This window comes from Triticum aestivum, chromosome 1B (genome assembly GCF_018294505.1).
Source record: "Triticum aestivum cultivar Chinese Spring chromosome 1B, IWGSC CS RefSeq v2.1, whole genome shotgun sequence".
Classification (NCBI taxonomy): domain Eukaryota; kingdom Viridiplantae; phylum Streptophyta; class Magnoliopsida; order Poales; family Poaceae; genus Triticum; species Triticum aestivum.
The window spans coordinates 489,285,131-489,302,194 of record NC_057795.1 but is presented as its reverse complement, the minus strand read 5'-3'; the positions used below and the strand labels follow the sequence as shown (position 1 = coordinate 489,302,194).

General features: G+C 45.2%; 1 protein-coding gene across 1 annotated transcript; it reads right to left on the bottom strand.

The window, feature by feature from the left end:
- Window positions 1-14,522: 14,522 nt before the first annotated feature.
- Window positions 14,523-15,691, bottom strand: LOC123079120 (uncharacterized). Its single transcript, XM_044501799.1, has 3 exons — window positions 15,632-15,691; window positions 15,398-15,547; window positions 14,523-15,138 (listed from the first exon to the last, which is right to left on the bottom strand). The coding sequence occupies exons 1-3, from the start codon at window positions 15,689-15,691 to the stop codon at window positions 14,569-14,571; spliced, it is 780 nt and encodes a 259-aa protein (XP_044357734.1). The 3' UTR covers window positions 14,523-14,568.
- Window positions 15,692-17,064: the final 1,373 nt, after the last annotated feature.

Sequence of the window (17,064 nt, the reverse complement as noted above, 5' to 3'; positions counted from 1 at the left end):
AAGAGCACCTGCTTTGGTTGGGATATTCTGTCAATGAGCACATCATTTATTGGTGCATGCCTGACAAAACAATTTCAGATGGTAGGCTCAGAATCAGAGGTGATGAGGATGTGCAGAAAATGATAACAGCCAGTGCTCAGCATAAGGTTCTTTCAATCATGGTTGATCATGCAGATTTCATCAGTAATTTCAGGCAAGATTTGATATGTACAGTGGGATCAGTAGAGAATCATGTCAGAGTGGTAAACCCAAATGATGTTACAGCCAGTGCAGCTAGTTCTCACAGCATCATTTCAGTCAATGCTGAAGATCCAAATTTAGAGTTTGCAACACAAGAGACAGAAGCAGACACTTTGCTGGTTAATGTTGCAGAAGAAGAGCTTTTGCTTACTGATTTTGCACAAAGAGAGCACTTGCTGACTGATGCTGCAGAAGGAGAGCAGTTGCTGAATGATGTTGCACAAGGAGAGGAGTTGCTTTTTGATGTTGCACTAGCAGATGAGTTGCCGACTGATTTTGATGAAGAAGATCACTTGGTGACTGATGTTGCAGAAGATGTAGTGCCTTCAGATTCAGATTTCAGTGACAGTGATTATGACATAGATGATGGAGATGATGATCTTTATGAAGAGAACATTGACTTTGATGTTGATGAAGTTGAGCAAGAGGAGGAAGAGATGGAACCTGAGTATGAACTTGATGATGAAGATTTGAATCTGTCAAGAGAAGAAGAAGAGCAACTGATGTACAAGTTCAAAGCTTTCAATTCCAAGGTGGACATGAAAAACCCTGTATTTAAAGTAGGGATGGTCTTTGCTGATGTGGTTGAGCTGAGGAAAGCTATTACTTCATATTCAATAAAGAACAGAGTGCAAATCAAAAAGTTGAAAAATAACAAGATCAGATTTCATGCAGTTTATCAGAGTGATTGTCCATGGCTACTTAAGGCTGGCAATGACAACAGGACAGGAGGATTTGTCATTAAGGCCTACTATGGTGATCATATGTGTCAGAAGAAGTGGAGGCTCAAGGACATGACAGCTAAATTCCTTTGCAACTATTTCATAAAGAATTCAGAGATGACCAGAAGATGTCACTTGGAACATTTTCAAGGAAAATAACAAAGGAGTTTAATTGCACCCCTAATAGATGGAAGTTAGCTAGGGCTAGGACAGCAGCACTGAAGGAGATCCATGGTGATGAAGAAGAGCAATTCAGTAGACTATGGGATTATGGACATGAATTAAGACAGAAGAACCCTGGCTCAACTTTTTTGCTGACAACTGGACTGGTCAGAGATACAAAATTTCCAATGGGCAGAAAATGTTTGAAAACACTGTATTGGTCATATGATGCCTGTAAGAGAGGATGGCTTAAGGGCTGCAGGCCTATTATCTTCATAGATGGTTGTCATATGAAAACTAGGTTTAAAGGTGTGCTGCTTAGTGCAGTTGGCATTGATCCTAATGACTGCATTTACCCCATTGCTATGGGCTGGGTGGAAGTAGAATGCACAAGTTCTTCGGAGTGGTTTCTCACAACTTTGAAAGATGATCTGAACATCACCAACACTGCTCCTTTCACACTTATGAGTGACAAGCAGAAAGGTCTGATAAATGTTGTCCACAAAGTTTGGCCAGATGCAGAGCACAGGTTTTGTGTGAGGCATATTTACCAAAATTTCAATGAGAAGCGCAAAGGAGAGGTACTGAAGCAAGACCTGTGGGCCATTGACAGATCACCAAACAAGTTGAAGTGGAGAGAGAACTATGAAAAAATGGATGGTCATAGCTCAGTTGCTTTCCACTAGACTGAAAGACTTGAGTGGAAAACTTGGTGCAAAGCATTCTTCAGTGAATTTCCAAAATGTGACATCCTCCTGAACAATAACTCTGAAGTTTTTAATAGTTATATCCTAGAGGGTAGAGAAATGCCAGTGCTAAGCATGCTTGAGTACATTTTTTACAAGATAATGCACAAGATGGTGAGTAAGCACAGAGAAGCTATAGAAAAGTGGGCAGGGCAGAGAATATGCCCAAAGATCAAGAAGAAATTGGACAAGAACACTGAATTTGCTGCTAACTGCCATGTATCTAAAGCTGGCCAACAGATGTTCAGAGTTTAGTCAGGTAACAATAGCTACACAGTTGATCTTGGTTTGTACACATGTGATTGCAGGAGATGGCAGTTGTCTGGAGTACCATGTGGGCATTCAATAGCTTGTTGCGGGGAGGAGAGGATTGACCCAGAGACATTGGTGCATGAGTGCTACACTGTCAGGACATATCTGAAAGCATATGGATACACTCTTGTCCCTTTAGGAGACCCAAATGTGTGGGAGGTACAGAATGCTTATAAGGTGTATCCACCTGTGTTTACAAAACAGTTGGGAAGGCCCAAGAAAAATAGGAAGAAGACTCCTGAGGAGAAGATGAAGAATGGTGTTAGGGTTTTGAACAAGAAAGGTGTTACAATGCACTGCTCAATTTGTGGTAGAGCTGATCATAACAGGAAGGGGCATTACAGATGGCAGGAAGCTCTCATTGAAGAAGGTGTAGAGCTAGTTGATGAAAACTATGATGACCCCATATTTCTTTAGGTTACTGAATTTACTGCATTTTACTGTAGTGCTCTGAATTTACTGAAATCACTGTAGTGCTCTGAATTTACTGTAGTTCTCTGAATTTTGCTGTACATGACTCAATTGCTCAATGTTTTTTTGCAGAACATATTCCCTAGTCAGGCTAATCCTATACCGGATCCAATGCAGTCACCAACCAGTATGGTCTACAGCATGAGTCAAAGAGAACTTTTAAGAAGAGCTCCAAATAGAGTTCATGGCCCACTACCAGAGCAGTCTTCATTTGTTCTTGCTGCAGGTGCTGCAATACCTCAGCCAAGAGTCACTACATAAATGAATGCAGGTAGGCAAACAAGGGCAAGGACAGTACTTGAGAGAGGAGAAGGCTCTCAAGCTTCTGGTAGGGGAAGGGGGAGGAAAAGACAAAGGAATCCAGATGCAGGTAGAGGAAGAGGAGCAACAACAGCTTCAGGTAGAGGAGCAACAACAGCTTCAGGCAGAGGAAGAGGGGCAGCAGCAGCTTCAGGCAGAGGAAGAGGGGCAACAACAGCTTCAGGCAGAGGAAGAGGGGGAAATGCAACTGCAGGTGGAGGAAGGGGGGTCAAATATAGCTGCTGGTGGAGGGAGAGGAGCAACTCATGTTGCAGGGAGAGGGACAGGAAATGCACATGCTTGGAGAGGAAGAAGAGGAACAACAGGGGGAAGAGGAGGTATGTCAGGTGATAGGGCATAGTGGCTATTGTTTGGAGAGGAGATGAGAGTGGAGATTCCAGACCTGAATGATCCTCCTGAAGAATTTGTGGCTCCTGATCCCTGAGTTGGTGGGACATTACAGTTCCATCTTTTTGAAGAGGCCTAATGTGATGTAACACAACGACTGGCCTAACAGTGGCTTAATTTGCCACTTTTTGATGGCAAAACATTTGCTTAATTTGCCACTTTTGATGGAAAATATTGGCATTAATTGCCTTTTTTATAACTAAACTATGATGCAAAACTAGGGGATAAATCAAGGATGGATGGCAAATGAATGTTGGACTGAAAAACGGCTTTTCTGAAATTTGTTGTGTCAACTTAATTTTGCTGCTTTGAACTGAATTTTACAGTGTCAACTGAATTTTGCTGCTTTGAACTGAAAAAAGCTTTAAAAAAAGTTTTGTAGTGAATACTTCTGTTGTTAACTGAATATTGATCTGTTTTGGAGTGAATACTACTGTAGTTAATTAAAAATAATTTTACAAAAAATTGTTTGTCATTGGTATCAAACCCAGGACCTTTTGTTTGATAACTTGAACTCCTTGCCAGTGCGCTAGTACTGGTGATCTTGGTAGATACTCATTGCCACTGTTGTTATACCAAGATAAACTATACATGCTAATCAGAGCGGTGCCGTTCACTCTTCCACTCCTATTAAGAGGCCACCACCCACCACCCACCACCCCCACTCACCACTTTCGTTTTCACGACGCCTCGGGCTCTACGCTCCTCACCTCCCACTCCACCCCAAGAATGTGGGAAATATGCCCTAGAGGCAATAATAAATTAGTTATTATTATTATATTTCCTTGTTCATGATAATCGTTTATTATCCATGCTATAATTGTATTGATAGGAAACTCAGATACATGTGTGGGTACATAGACAACACCATGTCCCTAGTAACCCTCTAATTGACTAGCTCGTTGATCAATAGATGGTTACGGTTTCCTAACCATGGACATTGGATGTCGTTGATAACGGGATCCCATCATTGGGAGAATGATGTGATGGACAAGACCCAATCCTAAGCCTAGCACAAAGATCGTGTAGTTCGTATGCTAAAGCTTTTATAATGTCAAGTATCATTTCCTTAGACCATGAGATTGTGCAACTCCCGGATACCGTAGGAATGCTTTGGGTGTACCAAACGTCACAACGTAACTGGGTGGCTATAAAGGTGCACTACGGGTATCTCCGAAAGTGTCTGTTGGGTTGGTACGAATCGAGACTGGGATTTGTCACTCCGGTTGATGGAGAGGTATCTCTGGGCCCACTCGGTAGGACATCATCATAATGTGCACAATGTGACCAAGGGGTTGATCACGGGATGATGTGTTACGGAAGGAGTAAAGAGACTTGCCGGTAACGAGATTAAACAAGGTATCGGCATACCGACGATCGAATCTCGGGCAAGTACAAATACCGCTAGACAAAGGGAATTGTATACGGGATCGATTGAGTCCTTGACATCATGGTTCATCCGATGAGATCATCGTGGAACATGTGAGAGCCAACATGGGTATCCAGATCCCGCTGTTGGTTATTGACCGGAGAACGTCTCGGTCATGTCTGCATGGTTCCCGAACCCATAGGGTCTACACACTTAAGGTTCGATGACGCTAGGGTTATAAGGAATAGAAATACGTGGTTACCGAATGTTGTTCGGAGTCCCGAATGAGATCCAGGATGTCATGAGGAGTTCCGGAATGGTCCGGAGGTAAAGATTTATATATGGGAAGTCCTGTTTTGGTCACCGGAAAAGTTTTGGGTGCTACCGGTAACGTACCGGGACCACCGGGAGGGTCCCGGAGGTCCACCAAGTGGGGCCACAGGCCCTAGAGGGCAGCATGGGCCAAGTGTGGGAGGGGACCAGCCCCAGGTGGGCTGGTGCGCCCCCACAAGGGCCCAAGGCACTTAGGGTTTGGGGAGGGGGTGCTTCCACCTTTCTTGGGGGGCAAGTTTCCCCCCTCTCCCCCTTGGCCGCACCCTAGATGGGGATTGGGGCTGCCGCCACCCCTAGGGAGGGAACCCTTGGTGGGGGCGCAACCCTCCCTCTCCCCCTATATATAGTGGAGGCAAAGGGGCAGCCCAACACACGAAGTTCTTCTCCTGTTGGCGCAGCCCTACCTCTCTTTCTCCTCCTCTCCCGCGGTGCTTGGCGAAGCCCTGCAGGATTGCCACGCTCCTCCACCACCACCACGCCGTTGTGCTACTGCTGGACGGAGTCTTCCCCAACCTCTCCCTCTCTCCTTGCTGGATCAAGGCATGGGAGACGTCACCGGGCTGCACGTGTGTTGAACGCGGAGGTGCCGTCCGTTCGGCACTAGGGTCTTCGGTGATTTGGATCACGACGAGTACGACTCCTTCAACCCCGTTCTCTTGAACGCTTCCACTTAGCGATCTACAAGGGTATGTAGATGCACTCTCCTTCCCCTCGTTGCTAGATTACTCCATAGATTGATCTTGGTGATGCGTAGAAAATTTTGAATTTCTGCTACGTTCCCCAACAGTGGCATCATGAGCTAGGTCTATTGCATAGATTCTTTGCATGAGTAGAACACAAAGTAGTTGTGGGTGTTGATTTTGTTCAATATGCTTATCGTTACTAGTCCAATCTTGTTTCGACGGTATTGTGGGATGAAGCGGCCCGGACCGACCTTACACGTACACTTACGTGAGACAGGTTCCACCGACTGACATGCACTTGTTGCATAAGGTGGCTAGCGGGTGCCAGTCTCTCCCACTTTAGTCAGATCGGATTCGATGAAAAGGGTCCTTATGAAGGGTAAATAGCAATTGGCATATCACGTTGTGGCTTTTGCGTAGGTAAGAAACATTCTTGCTAGAAACCCATAGCAGCCACGTAAAACATGCAAACAACAATTAGAGGACGTCTAACTTGTTTTTACAGGGTATGCTATGTGATGTGATATGGCCAAGAAGAATGTGATGAATGATATGTGATGTATGAAATTTATCATGTTCTTGTAATAGGAATCACGACTTGCATGTCGATGAGTATGACAACCGGCAGGAGCCATAGGAGTTGTCTTTATTTATTGTATGACCTGCGTGTCATTAAACAACGCCATGTAATTACTTTACTTTATTGCTAACTGGGAGCCATAGTAGTAGAAGTAATAGTTGGCGAGGCAACTTCATGAAGACATGATGATGGAGATCATGATGATGGAGATCATGGTGTCATGCCGGTGACGATGATGATCATGGATCCCCGAAGATGGAGATCAAAAGGAGCAAAAATGATACTGGCCATATCATGTCACTATTTGATTGCATGTGATGTTTATCATGTTTATGCATCTTATTTGCTTAGCACGATGGTAGTAAATAAGATGATCCCTCATTAAAATTTCAAGAAAGTGTTCCCCCTAACTGTGCACCATTGCGAAAGTTCGTCGTTTCAAAGCACCACGTGATGATCGGGTGTGATAGATTCTAACGTTCACATACAACGGGTGTAAGCCAGATTTACACACGCGAAACACTTAGGTTGACTTGACGAGCCTAGCATGTACAGACATGGCCTCGGAACACAAGAGACCAAAAAGTCAAGCATGAGTCGTATAGTAGATACGATCAACATGAAGATGTTCACCGATGATGACTAGTCCATCTCACGTGATGATCGGACACGGCCTAGTTGACTCAGATCATGTAATCACTTAGATGACTAGAGGGATGTCTATCTGAGTGGGAGTTCATTAGATGAACTTAATTATCCTGAACATAGTCAAAAGCCCATTGCAAATTATGTCATAGCTCGCGCTTTAGTTCTACTGTTTTAGATATGTTCCTACATAAAATATAGTTGAAAGTTGACATTAGCGATTATGCGGTCAGTAGAAACCTTATGTCCTTAATGCACCGCTTAGTGTGCTGAACCCCAAGCGTCGTCTGTGGTTGTCGCGAACATCGGACATACATGTTTTGATAACTACGTGATAGTTCAGTTAAACGGTTTAGAGTTGAGGCACCAAAGATGTTTTCGAAACATCGGGGAACATATGAGATGTTTCGAGGGCTGAAATTGGGATTTCAGGCTCGTGCCCACGTCAAGAGGTATAAGACCTCCGACGATTTTCTTAGCCTGCAAACTAAGGGAGAAAAGCTCAATCATTGAGCTTGTGCTCAGATTGTCTGAGTGCAACAATCACTTGAATCGAGTGGGAGTTATCTTCCAGATGAGATAGTGATGTTTCTCCAAAGTCATTGCCACCAAGCTACTAGAGCTTCGTGATGAACTATAACATATCAGGGATAGATATGATGATCCTTGAGGTATTCGCGATGTTTGACACCGCGAAAGTAGAAATCAAGAAGGAGCATCAATTGTTGATGGTTGGTGAAACCACTAGTTTCAAGAAAGGGCAAGGGCAAGAAGGGATACTTCATGAAACGGCAAATCAGCTGCTGCTCTAGTGAAGAAACCCAAGGTTGAACCCAAACCCAAGACTAAGTGCTTCTGTAATAAGGGGAACATCCACTGGAGCAGGATTACCCTAGATACTTGGTAGATAAGAAGGCTGGCAAGGTCGATAGAAGTATATTGGATATACATTATGTTAATGTGTACTTTACTAGTACTCCTAGTAGCACCAGGGTATTAGATACCGGTTCGGTTGCTAAGTGTTAGTAACTCAAAATAAAAGCTACGGAATAAACGGAGACTAGCTGAAGGTGAGCTGACGACATGTGTTGGAAGTGTTTCCAAGGTTGATGTGATCAAGCATCGCATGCTCCCTCTACCATCGAGATTGGTGTTAAACCTAAATAATTGACATTTGGTGTTTGCGTTGAGCATAGACATGATTTGATTATGTCTATCGCAATACGGTTATTCATTTAAGGAGAATAATGGTTAATCTGTTTATTTTAATACCTTCAATGGTCTTGCACCTAAAAGGAATGGTTTATTGAATCTCGATCGTAGTGCTACACATTTTCATGCCAAAAGATATAAGATAGTAATGATAGTACCACTTACTTGTGGCACTGCCATGTAAGTCATATTGGTATAATACGCATGAAGAAGCTCCATGTTGATTGATCTTTGGACTCACTCGTTTTTGAAAAGTTTGAGACATGCGAACCATGTCTATTAGTGTATATGCATGAAGAAACTCCATGCAAATGGACCGTTTGGACTCACTTGATTTTGAATCACTTGAGACATGCAAATCATACCACATGGGCAAGATGACTTAAAGCCTTGTTTTTCAGTAAAATGGAACAAGAAAGCAACTTGTTGGAAGTAATACATTTTGATGTGTGCAGTCCAATGAGTGCTGAGGCACGCAGTGGATATCGTTATGTTCTTACTTCACGGATGATTTGAGTAAATACTGAGTATATTTACTTGATGAAACACAAGTCTGAATTATTGAATGGTTCAAGTAATTTCAGAGTGAAGTTGAAGATCATCGTGACAAGAGGATAAAATGTCTATGATATGATCATTAAGATGAGTATCTGAGTTACGAGCTTTGGCACGCAATTAAGACATTGTGAAAATTGTTTCACAATTAATACCGCCTGGAACACCATAGTGTGATGGTGCATCCGAACATCATAGTTGCACCCTATTGGATATGGTGCGTACCATGATGTCTCTTATCGAATTACCACTATCGTTCATGGGTTAGGCATTAGATACAACCGCACTCACTTTAATAGGGCACCACATAATTCCGTTGAGACGAAACCTATGGTTTGGAGAAACCCAAGTTGTCGTTTCTTGAAAGTTTGGGGCTGCGACGCTTATATGAAAAGTTTCATCGTGATAAGCTCGAACCCAAAGCGGATAAATACATCTTCGCCAGAACGGTTGGGTATACCTCCTATCTCAGATCCGGAAGCAAAAGTAATTGTTTATAGAAACGGGTCTTTTCTCAAGGAAAGGTTTCTCTCGAAAGAATTGGGTGGGAGGATGGTGGAGACTTGATGGGGTTGTTGAACCATCACTTCAACTAGTGTGTAGCAGGGCACAGGAAGTTGTTCCTGTGGCACCTACACCAATTGAAGTAGAAGCTTATGATAGTGATCATGAAACTTCGGATCAAGTCACTACCGAACCTCGTAGGTCGACAAGGACGCGTACTACTTTAGAGTGGTACCAATCCTGTCTTAGAGGTCATGTTGCTAGACAACAATGAACGTATGAGCTATGAAGAAGCGATGGTGGGCCCGGATTCCGACGAATGGCTCGAGGCCATAAAATCCGAGAAAGGATCCATGACTTTGGAAGAAATACTTGATGGTCGTAGGGCCGTTGGGTACAGATGGATTTTAAAAGGAAGACAGACAATGATGGTAAGTATCACCATTAAGAAAGCTCGACTTGTCGTTAAGTTTTCCGACAAGTTCAAGGAGTTGACTACGATGAGACTTTCTCACTCGTAGCGATGCTAAGAGTCTGTTGGGATTATGTTAGCAGTTACTGCAAGATTTATGAAATCTTGCAGATAGGATGTCAAAACATTGTTTCCTCAACGTTATTCTTGAGGAAAGGTTGTATGTGATACAACCAGAAGGTTTTTTGTCAATCCCAAAAGATGCTAACAAGTATGCAAAGTTCCAGCAATCCTTCTAAGGACTGGGGTAAGCATCTCGGAGTTGGAATGTACGCTTTGATGAGATGATCAAAGATTTCGGGTTTGTACAAAGTTTATGAGAAACTTGTATTTCCAAAGAAGTGAGTGGGAGCACTATAGAATTTCTGATGAGTATATGTTGTTGACATATTGTTGATCGGAAATGATGTAGAATTTCTGGAAAGCATATAGGGTTATTTGAAAGGTGTTTTCAATAGAAAACCTGGATTAAGCTTCTTGAACATTGAGCATCAAGATCTATGAGGATAGATCAAAAGCCACTAAATGGTACTTTCAAATGAGCACATACCTTGACATGATCTTGAAGGTGTTCAAGATGGATCAGTCAAGAAGGAGTTCTTGCCTGAGTTGTAAGGTATGAAGTTAAGAGTTAAAGCTCGACCATGGCAGAAGAGAGACAAAGGACGAAGGTCGTCCCCTATGCTTCAGACGTAGGCTCTATAGTATGCTATGCTGTGTACCGCACCAGAAGTGTGCCTTGCCATTAGTCAGTCATGGGGTACAAGAATGATCCAGGAATGGGGATCATTGGACAGTGGTCAAAATTGTCCTTGGACTAAATAAGGACATGTTTCTCAATTATGGAGGTGACAAAGAGTTCGGCGTAAAGGGTTGCGTCGATGCAAGCTTTAACACCTATCCGAGTGACTCTGAGTAGCAAACCGGATACGTATAGTGGAGCAACCATTTGGAATAGCTCCAAGTGGAGCGTGGTAGCAGCATTTACAATATAACCTAGAGATTTGTGAAGTACATATGGATCTGAATGTTGCAGACCCATTGACTAAAACCTCTCTCACAAGCAAAACATGATCAAACCCCAGAACTCATTGAGTCTTAATCACATGATGATGTGAACTAGTTTAGTGACACTAGTAAACTCTTTGGAAGTTGATCACATGGCGATGTGACCTGTGAGTGTTAATCACATGGTGATGTGAACTAGATTATTGACTCTAGTGCAAGTGGGAGACTGTTGGAAATATGCCCTAGAGGCAATAATAAATTAGTTATTATTATTATATTTTCTTGTTCATGATAATCGTTTATTATCCATGCTATAATTGTATTGATAGGAAACTCAGATACATGTGTGGGTACATAGACAACACCATGTTCCTAGTAAGCCTCTAATTGACTAGCTCGTTGATCAATAGATGGTTACGGTTTCCTAACCATGGACATTGGATGTCGTTGATAACGGGATCACATCATTGGGAGAATGATGTGATGGACAAGACCCAATCCTAAGCCTAGCACAAAGATCGTGTAGTTCGTATGCTAAAGCTTTTATAATGTCAAGTATCATTTCCTTAGACCATGAGAGTGTGCAACTCCCGGATACCGTAGGAATGCTTTGGGTGTACCAAACGTCACAACGTAACTGGGTGGCTATAAAGGTGCACTACGGGTATCTCCGAAAGTGTCTGTTGGGTTGGCACGAATCGAGACTGGGATTTGTCACTCCGGTTGACGGAGAGGTATCTCTGGGCCCACTCGATAGGACGTCATCATAATGTGCACAATGTGACCAAGGGGTTGATCACGGGATGATGTGTTACGGAACGAGTAAAGAGACTTGCCGGTAACGAGATTGAACAAGGTATCGGCATACCGACGATCGAATCTCGGGCAAGTACAAATACCGCTAGACAAAGGGAATTGTATACGGGATCGATTGAGTCCTTGACATCGTGGTTCATCCGATGAGATCATCGTGGAACATGTGGGAGCCAACATGGGTATCCAGATCCCACTGTTGGTTATTGACCGGAGAATGTCTCGGTCATGTCTGCATGGTTCCCGAACCCGTAGGGTCTACACACTTAAGGTTTGATGACGCTAGGGTTATAAGGAATAGATATACGTGGTTACCAAATGTTGTTCGGAGTCCCGGATGAGATCTAGGACGTCACGAGGAGTTCCGGAATGGTCCAGCGGTAAAGATTTATATATGGGAAGTCCTCTTTTGGTCACCGGAAAAGTTTCGGGTGCTATCGGTAATGTACCGGGACCACCAAGTGGGGCCACCGGCCCCAGAGGGCAGCATGGGCCAAGTGTGGGAGGGGACCAGCCCTGGGTGGGCTGGTGCGCCCCCCCACAAGGGCCCAAGGCGCCTAGGGTTTGGGGAGGGGGTGCTTCCACCTTTCTTGGGGGGCAAGTTTCCCCCTCTCCCCCCTTGGCCGCACCCTAGATGGGGATTGGGTCTGCCACCACCCCTAGGGAGGGAACCCTAGGTGGGGGCGCAGCCCTCCCTCTCCCCCTATATATAGTGGAGGCAAAGGGGCAGCCCAACACACGAAGTTCTTCTCCTGTTGGCGCAGCCCTACCTCTCTTTCTCCTCCTCTCCCGCGATGCTTGGCGAAGCCCTGCAGGATTGCCACGCTCCTCCACCACCACCACACCGTTGTGTTGCTACTGGACGGAGTCTTCCCCAACCTCTCCCTCTCTCCTTGCTGGATCAAGGCATGGGACGCGTCACCGGGCTGCACGTGTTGAACGCGGAAGTGCCGTCCGTTCGGCACTAGGATCTCGGGTGATTTGGATCACGACGAGTATGACTCCTTCAACCCCGTTCTCTTGAACTCCCCCGCTTAGAGATCTACAAGGGTATGTAGATGCACTCTCCTTCCCCTCGTTGCTAGATTACTCCATAGATTGATCTTGGTGATGCATAGAATTTTTTTGAATTTCTGCTACGTTCCCCAACAAAGAAAACCCTGGCCAGCCATCTCGACGCTGCCGCCGACGCCATGGACAACCACCCTACATGGTAGAGGATGGTCGACGAGCTGGCAGGCGACGACGAGGTCGCGCACGCAGAGCTCCAGGAGATAGGCCGATGGTTCCCCAGCGTCGACATGCTTACGAACCACGCGTGGGGCCTCATCGACGCGATGACCGACGACGAGAAGAGGCGCGCTCTCATGGATGGCCCAGGTACCCCTCTGGCCAACATCCTCCGCTTCGCAATGGCGGAGACGCGCTCCGGCGATCCGAGGCAGCGCGCGCGTTGGTGGATGTACAGGTCCGCCACCACGCCGCAGCCGCAGCCGGATCCGAAGCGCGTGTGGTCCAGGATGCAGCGCGTCCATGACATGGTTCTGGCCCTGCCTGCGCCGGCGCCCCTCGTCCACATCGACGACGATGATGTCTCTCTGTCGTCCGACTCGAAGTACTGCAAGGTGGACTCCGACAACGACTCGGGCTATAGAGGAGATTCGGACTCCTCTGATTCGTATGCGTCGTCTGACACAGTGGAGGTGTCGCTCGTTGTCCTGTCAGACGACGAAGAAGAGGCGGAGGAGGACGAGATCCAAATGGCCGCGCCAGTCCACAATGCCAGGGAGGGCGACAGAGACCTCCCGATTGATGTGGAGGTGCTCCCAGATGTGCCTGACATCGTCAAGCAGGAGCTGGTGGAGGAGGAGCCCAAGCAGGACGCGGCGGCGGAGGCGGCAAGGATCGGCAACAAGAGATCTTCTGTAGTGGAGGTGCGCCGCTCCGAGCGTCTCAAGCGAATGAAGTGTGAAGAACGACTGAAGAAGGAGCGAAGAAGAAGGTCAAGTAGTTAGGTATGCTGCTTATAAGTTCGGCATATAAGTTAGTGCTATTTTGCGTTTAGTTAAGTTAGGTGTGCTGCTTACAAGTTCAGCACATAAGTTATTTGTAATCCGCTGTGGGAACTGGTGCAAAGTTATGCTTGATCTGCTGCAATGTTTGCTGAAACTTATGCTATGATGATCAGATGATGCTATACTGCAATGCTGCTATGCTTGCTATTTTGTTTTGTTAATTTTGGTTACAATGCTGCTGCTGCTGTGTTTGCCATGCTGCTGCTACTGTGTATGGCATGTTGCTGCTGCTGCTGTGTTTGCATTGCTGTTGTAGGTTTAACTCTTTTTAGTTAACTGAAACAAATTCATAATCTTAACTGAATTTGCAATTCACTGAATCTTCAGTGAACTGGATATTCAGATAACTGAATATTAACTGAATCTTCAGTGAAACTGGATATTCAGATAACTGAATATTAACATAATATTGTTGTAGGTTTAACTCTTTTTAGTGTCACTGAATCTTAGGTTTATCTTAGGTTATCTTAGGTTATCTTAGGAGTTATATTCAGTAACATAAACAATGCACTGACACTGTCTTCAGGTATGCAAATGTAATTAACTAAAAGTACTTAATATCAACTAGTTAAACACATCTTTGGTTTAACACATCTTCAGTTAACTCATCTTCAGTTAACTGAAACAAATACAGTTAACTCATCTTCAGTTAAACTCATGTTAACCGAAGCAAATTCACTTAACTGGATCTTCAGTTACACTGTCAATTCAACCAAGTTAACTGAATCTTCAGTTAACTGAAACTTCAAATTAAGACAAATTCAGAGCAGTCATACATAACTGAATGTTCAGTTAACTAAACATTAAATTAAGACAAATTCAGAGCAGTCGTACATATAGGAAATAAGTTAACTTAGAGCAGTCATACATATTCAGTGCCATGGAAATTAACCAAGTTCACTACAGGAATACAACTAATTAAAAGGTCATCTTAAGGCAGCATTACACCAGCAATGAATTACTCAAATTTATCTAAGATCTCCTTCAACCTCCTTATCTTGCTCTTGTTCTCCTCCTTGTGCCTGAATGAATCACCAATCATGTACTCAAGTTTCTTCTTCTCCTTCTTCAGGTCATCCCTCTGTGACACAACTTTGTCCAACTCTTCCTTCATGTTGTCCATCTGTTCCTTCATGTTGTCCATCTTTTGCTTCATCTCATCCCTCTCTTTCTCTGCCTTAGCCCTCACAACCTGATGAATGGTAGTGCTAGATTTATCAGACATCTTCTTCTTCTCAAGCTCTTGCTTCAGGTTAGAAACAACAAGTCTTGCATTGCCCAATTCAGTAATTGCCTGCTCCTTGTCAGCCACCATCTTAACAAAATCTAGTTTTAAAAACCTCAGATCCTTTTCCATCTGTTCCTTCTCTTTCACAACCCTAAAATTTTCTTCAGCATTAACTACATTTTCCCTGAGCCTTAGCTTGTTCTCATCCTGATACATGCCCCAAACCCTGGCTAAACTCATCTTCAGAGTGGCAGGCCATTCAGGGTCAATCCACTCCACAAAGTTGCATTTAGGTATTTCCTACAAAATAAGAAAGAAAACATTTTTAGATAAATGGCAAAGCTTGTACCACTATTGATCTATTATTACAGCACTATCTCAATTCTTAGCATAAACAAAACTTCAGTTGACTAAATACTGTTTTCTTTAGTGAACTGATTTTCCTCAATAAACTATATTGATGCACTAATCCACAGTTAAATGCCACACTACAAGATTATGCACATGACAGTAAGATGACACATTACAAATTTGCTGGCTTAACTTGAGATCTACTAACCTTTTGTGCACAAGCAAGATACCTCCTTCCACTGTCAACTGATTCAAAGGAAACTAACTTCTCACAGACACACTGATGTTCACATCTAACTGCAAGATCTGGAGCAAGGCTTGTCCATTCAGAGCAGAAAATGGTGGCAGCAGCAGGAGCCTAGAAAATATTGTTGTCAACAAAAATTCCCCATTGCTAACCCTAAATGCCAGTGAGTATGTTTGTACTGGAGCTGGAGCTAACCTCACTTGTGACAGAGTAGCCGTCGAACGAAGAGCTGGATCCTTCACTCCAAGACACCATGGCGGCGAGCTGGACGGACGGTGGCGGCGAGCTGGACGGCGGCAACGAGCTGGGGAGCAGGAGATGGTCGAGAGCAGAGAAAGATGAGTGAGTGGAGTGGAGTGGGCTGAGTAGAATATCCCAGGAATATACCCAGGCAGCTAAACTAAGGTGGTGTAGTGCGAGTTGATTAGTGCTAAGTCCAGGGGGGTAAATGCAAAAAAGCGTTGGGCTGACCGGCTGTGCTGACTAGGCGCCACTTGTCGTGCTACGATTGGCTGAGACCAGATTTGCACATTGGGTGTAAGTTATGGGACTCAATAGTTGTCTTTTGCAAGATTAGGACCAAATCATCACATCCAGGACAAGTTGTGGGACTTCTGATGCTGTTACCTCCCTACAAAGCCTACGAGCGTTAAACGAAAATCTGGCACCTGATTCTCATCCTGTGAAAAGGACTGACGCCATGGCCAACTTGTTACGTGTGGGCACCGTTGTTACAGAAAAGGTGGCTGATTTTGCCCCGCCGGTCGGCCTCAGGGTACGGGCACGGGCACGGTCTTTTTCTGCAGCCTTGTCGAAAATGAAGGCTCGAAGACGGCCCCGCTCGCAGCAGCAGCAGGAAACTTCTTTATTTCGCTGAGGAAATCAGAGTACTTTTATGTCTGTTTGTCGCTGCCTTGCGGCCCACATTCTCGCCCGATAGATAGATGGGCTACACAAGGCCGTAGTTCAGATTCAGGCCTGATAATCCCGGTGTCCCCTCCACCGCGGCCATGGATTATTTTTACCTAGAAAAAAAGCACCACGCCCATGGACAACGGGATCGTTGTTGCAGAATGCAGACTCGGGACTCCTGTCGCCGCCGTCAGGAAATGAAATCCCCGCACCGCCCTTCTCCGACGAGATCGTTCAGCGCGAAAAAACACCACCCTTCACGCCGGCGGCAAACAGTAAAAACCTCCGGCAATTGCAGGCCTCCATTATGAAAAAGCCGAGCATACTCGGGCCCGTGCTGTGTGTCATTCAGTGAAGCTGCCACACCCCCGCCCCGCTCCACACCGTCACCGTCCGAAAGAGGCCATTTCCTCATACCGCACACGGCCGGAGCCGGAGCAGGAAGAGGCCGGGGTGCGCCCTACCTACCGCCCGGTACGCGTCGCGTCGTTTTGCTCTCTGCGCCGCACGTTAGCCCTGGTAGTACTCGTACCCGCCGCAGGGAGGCCACTCCGTCGTGCCGGCCCGCCCGTAGCTAGCCCGTACCGGAAATGCAACCCACGCCTTTGCCCTCCGGGTCGCTGTCGGTGCGGCGAGTGGCTCTCAGTGGGGAGCGATGGCGACGGCGATGGAAGTACAATCAATTAAGCTCCCGGGGGGTCCCGCCTGTCACCGGT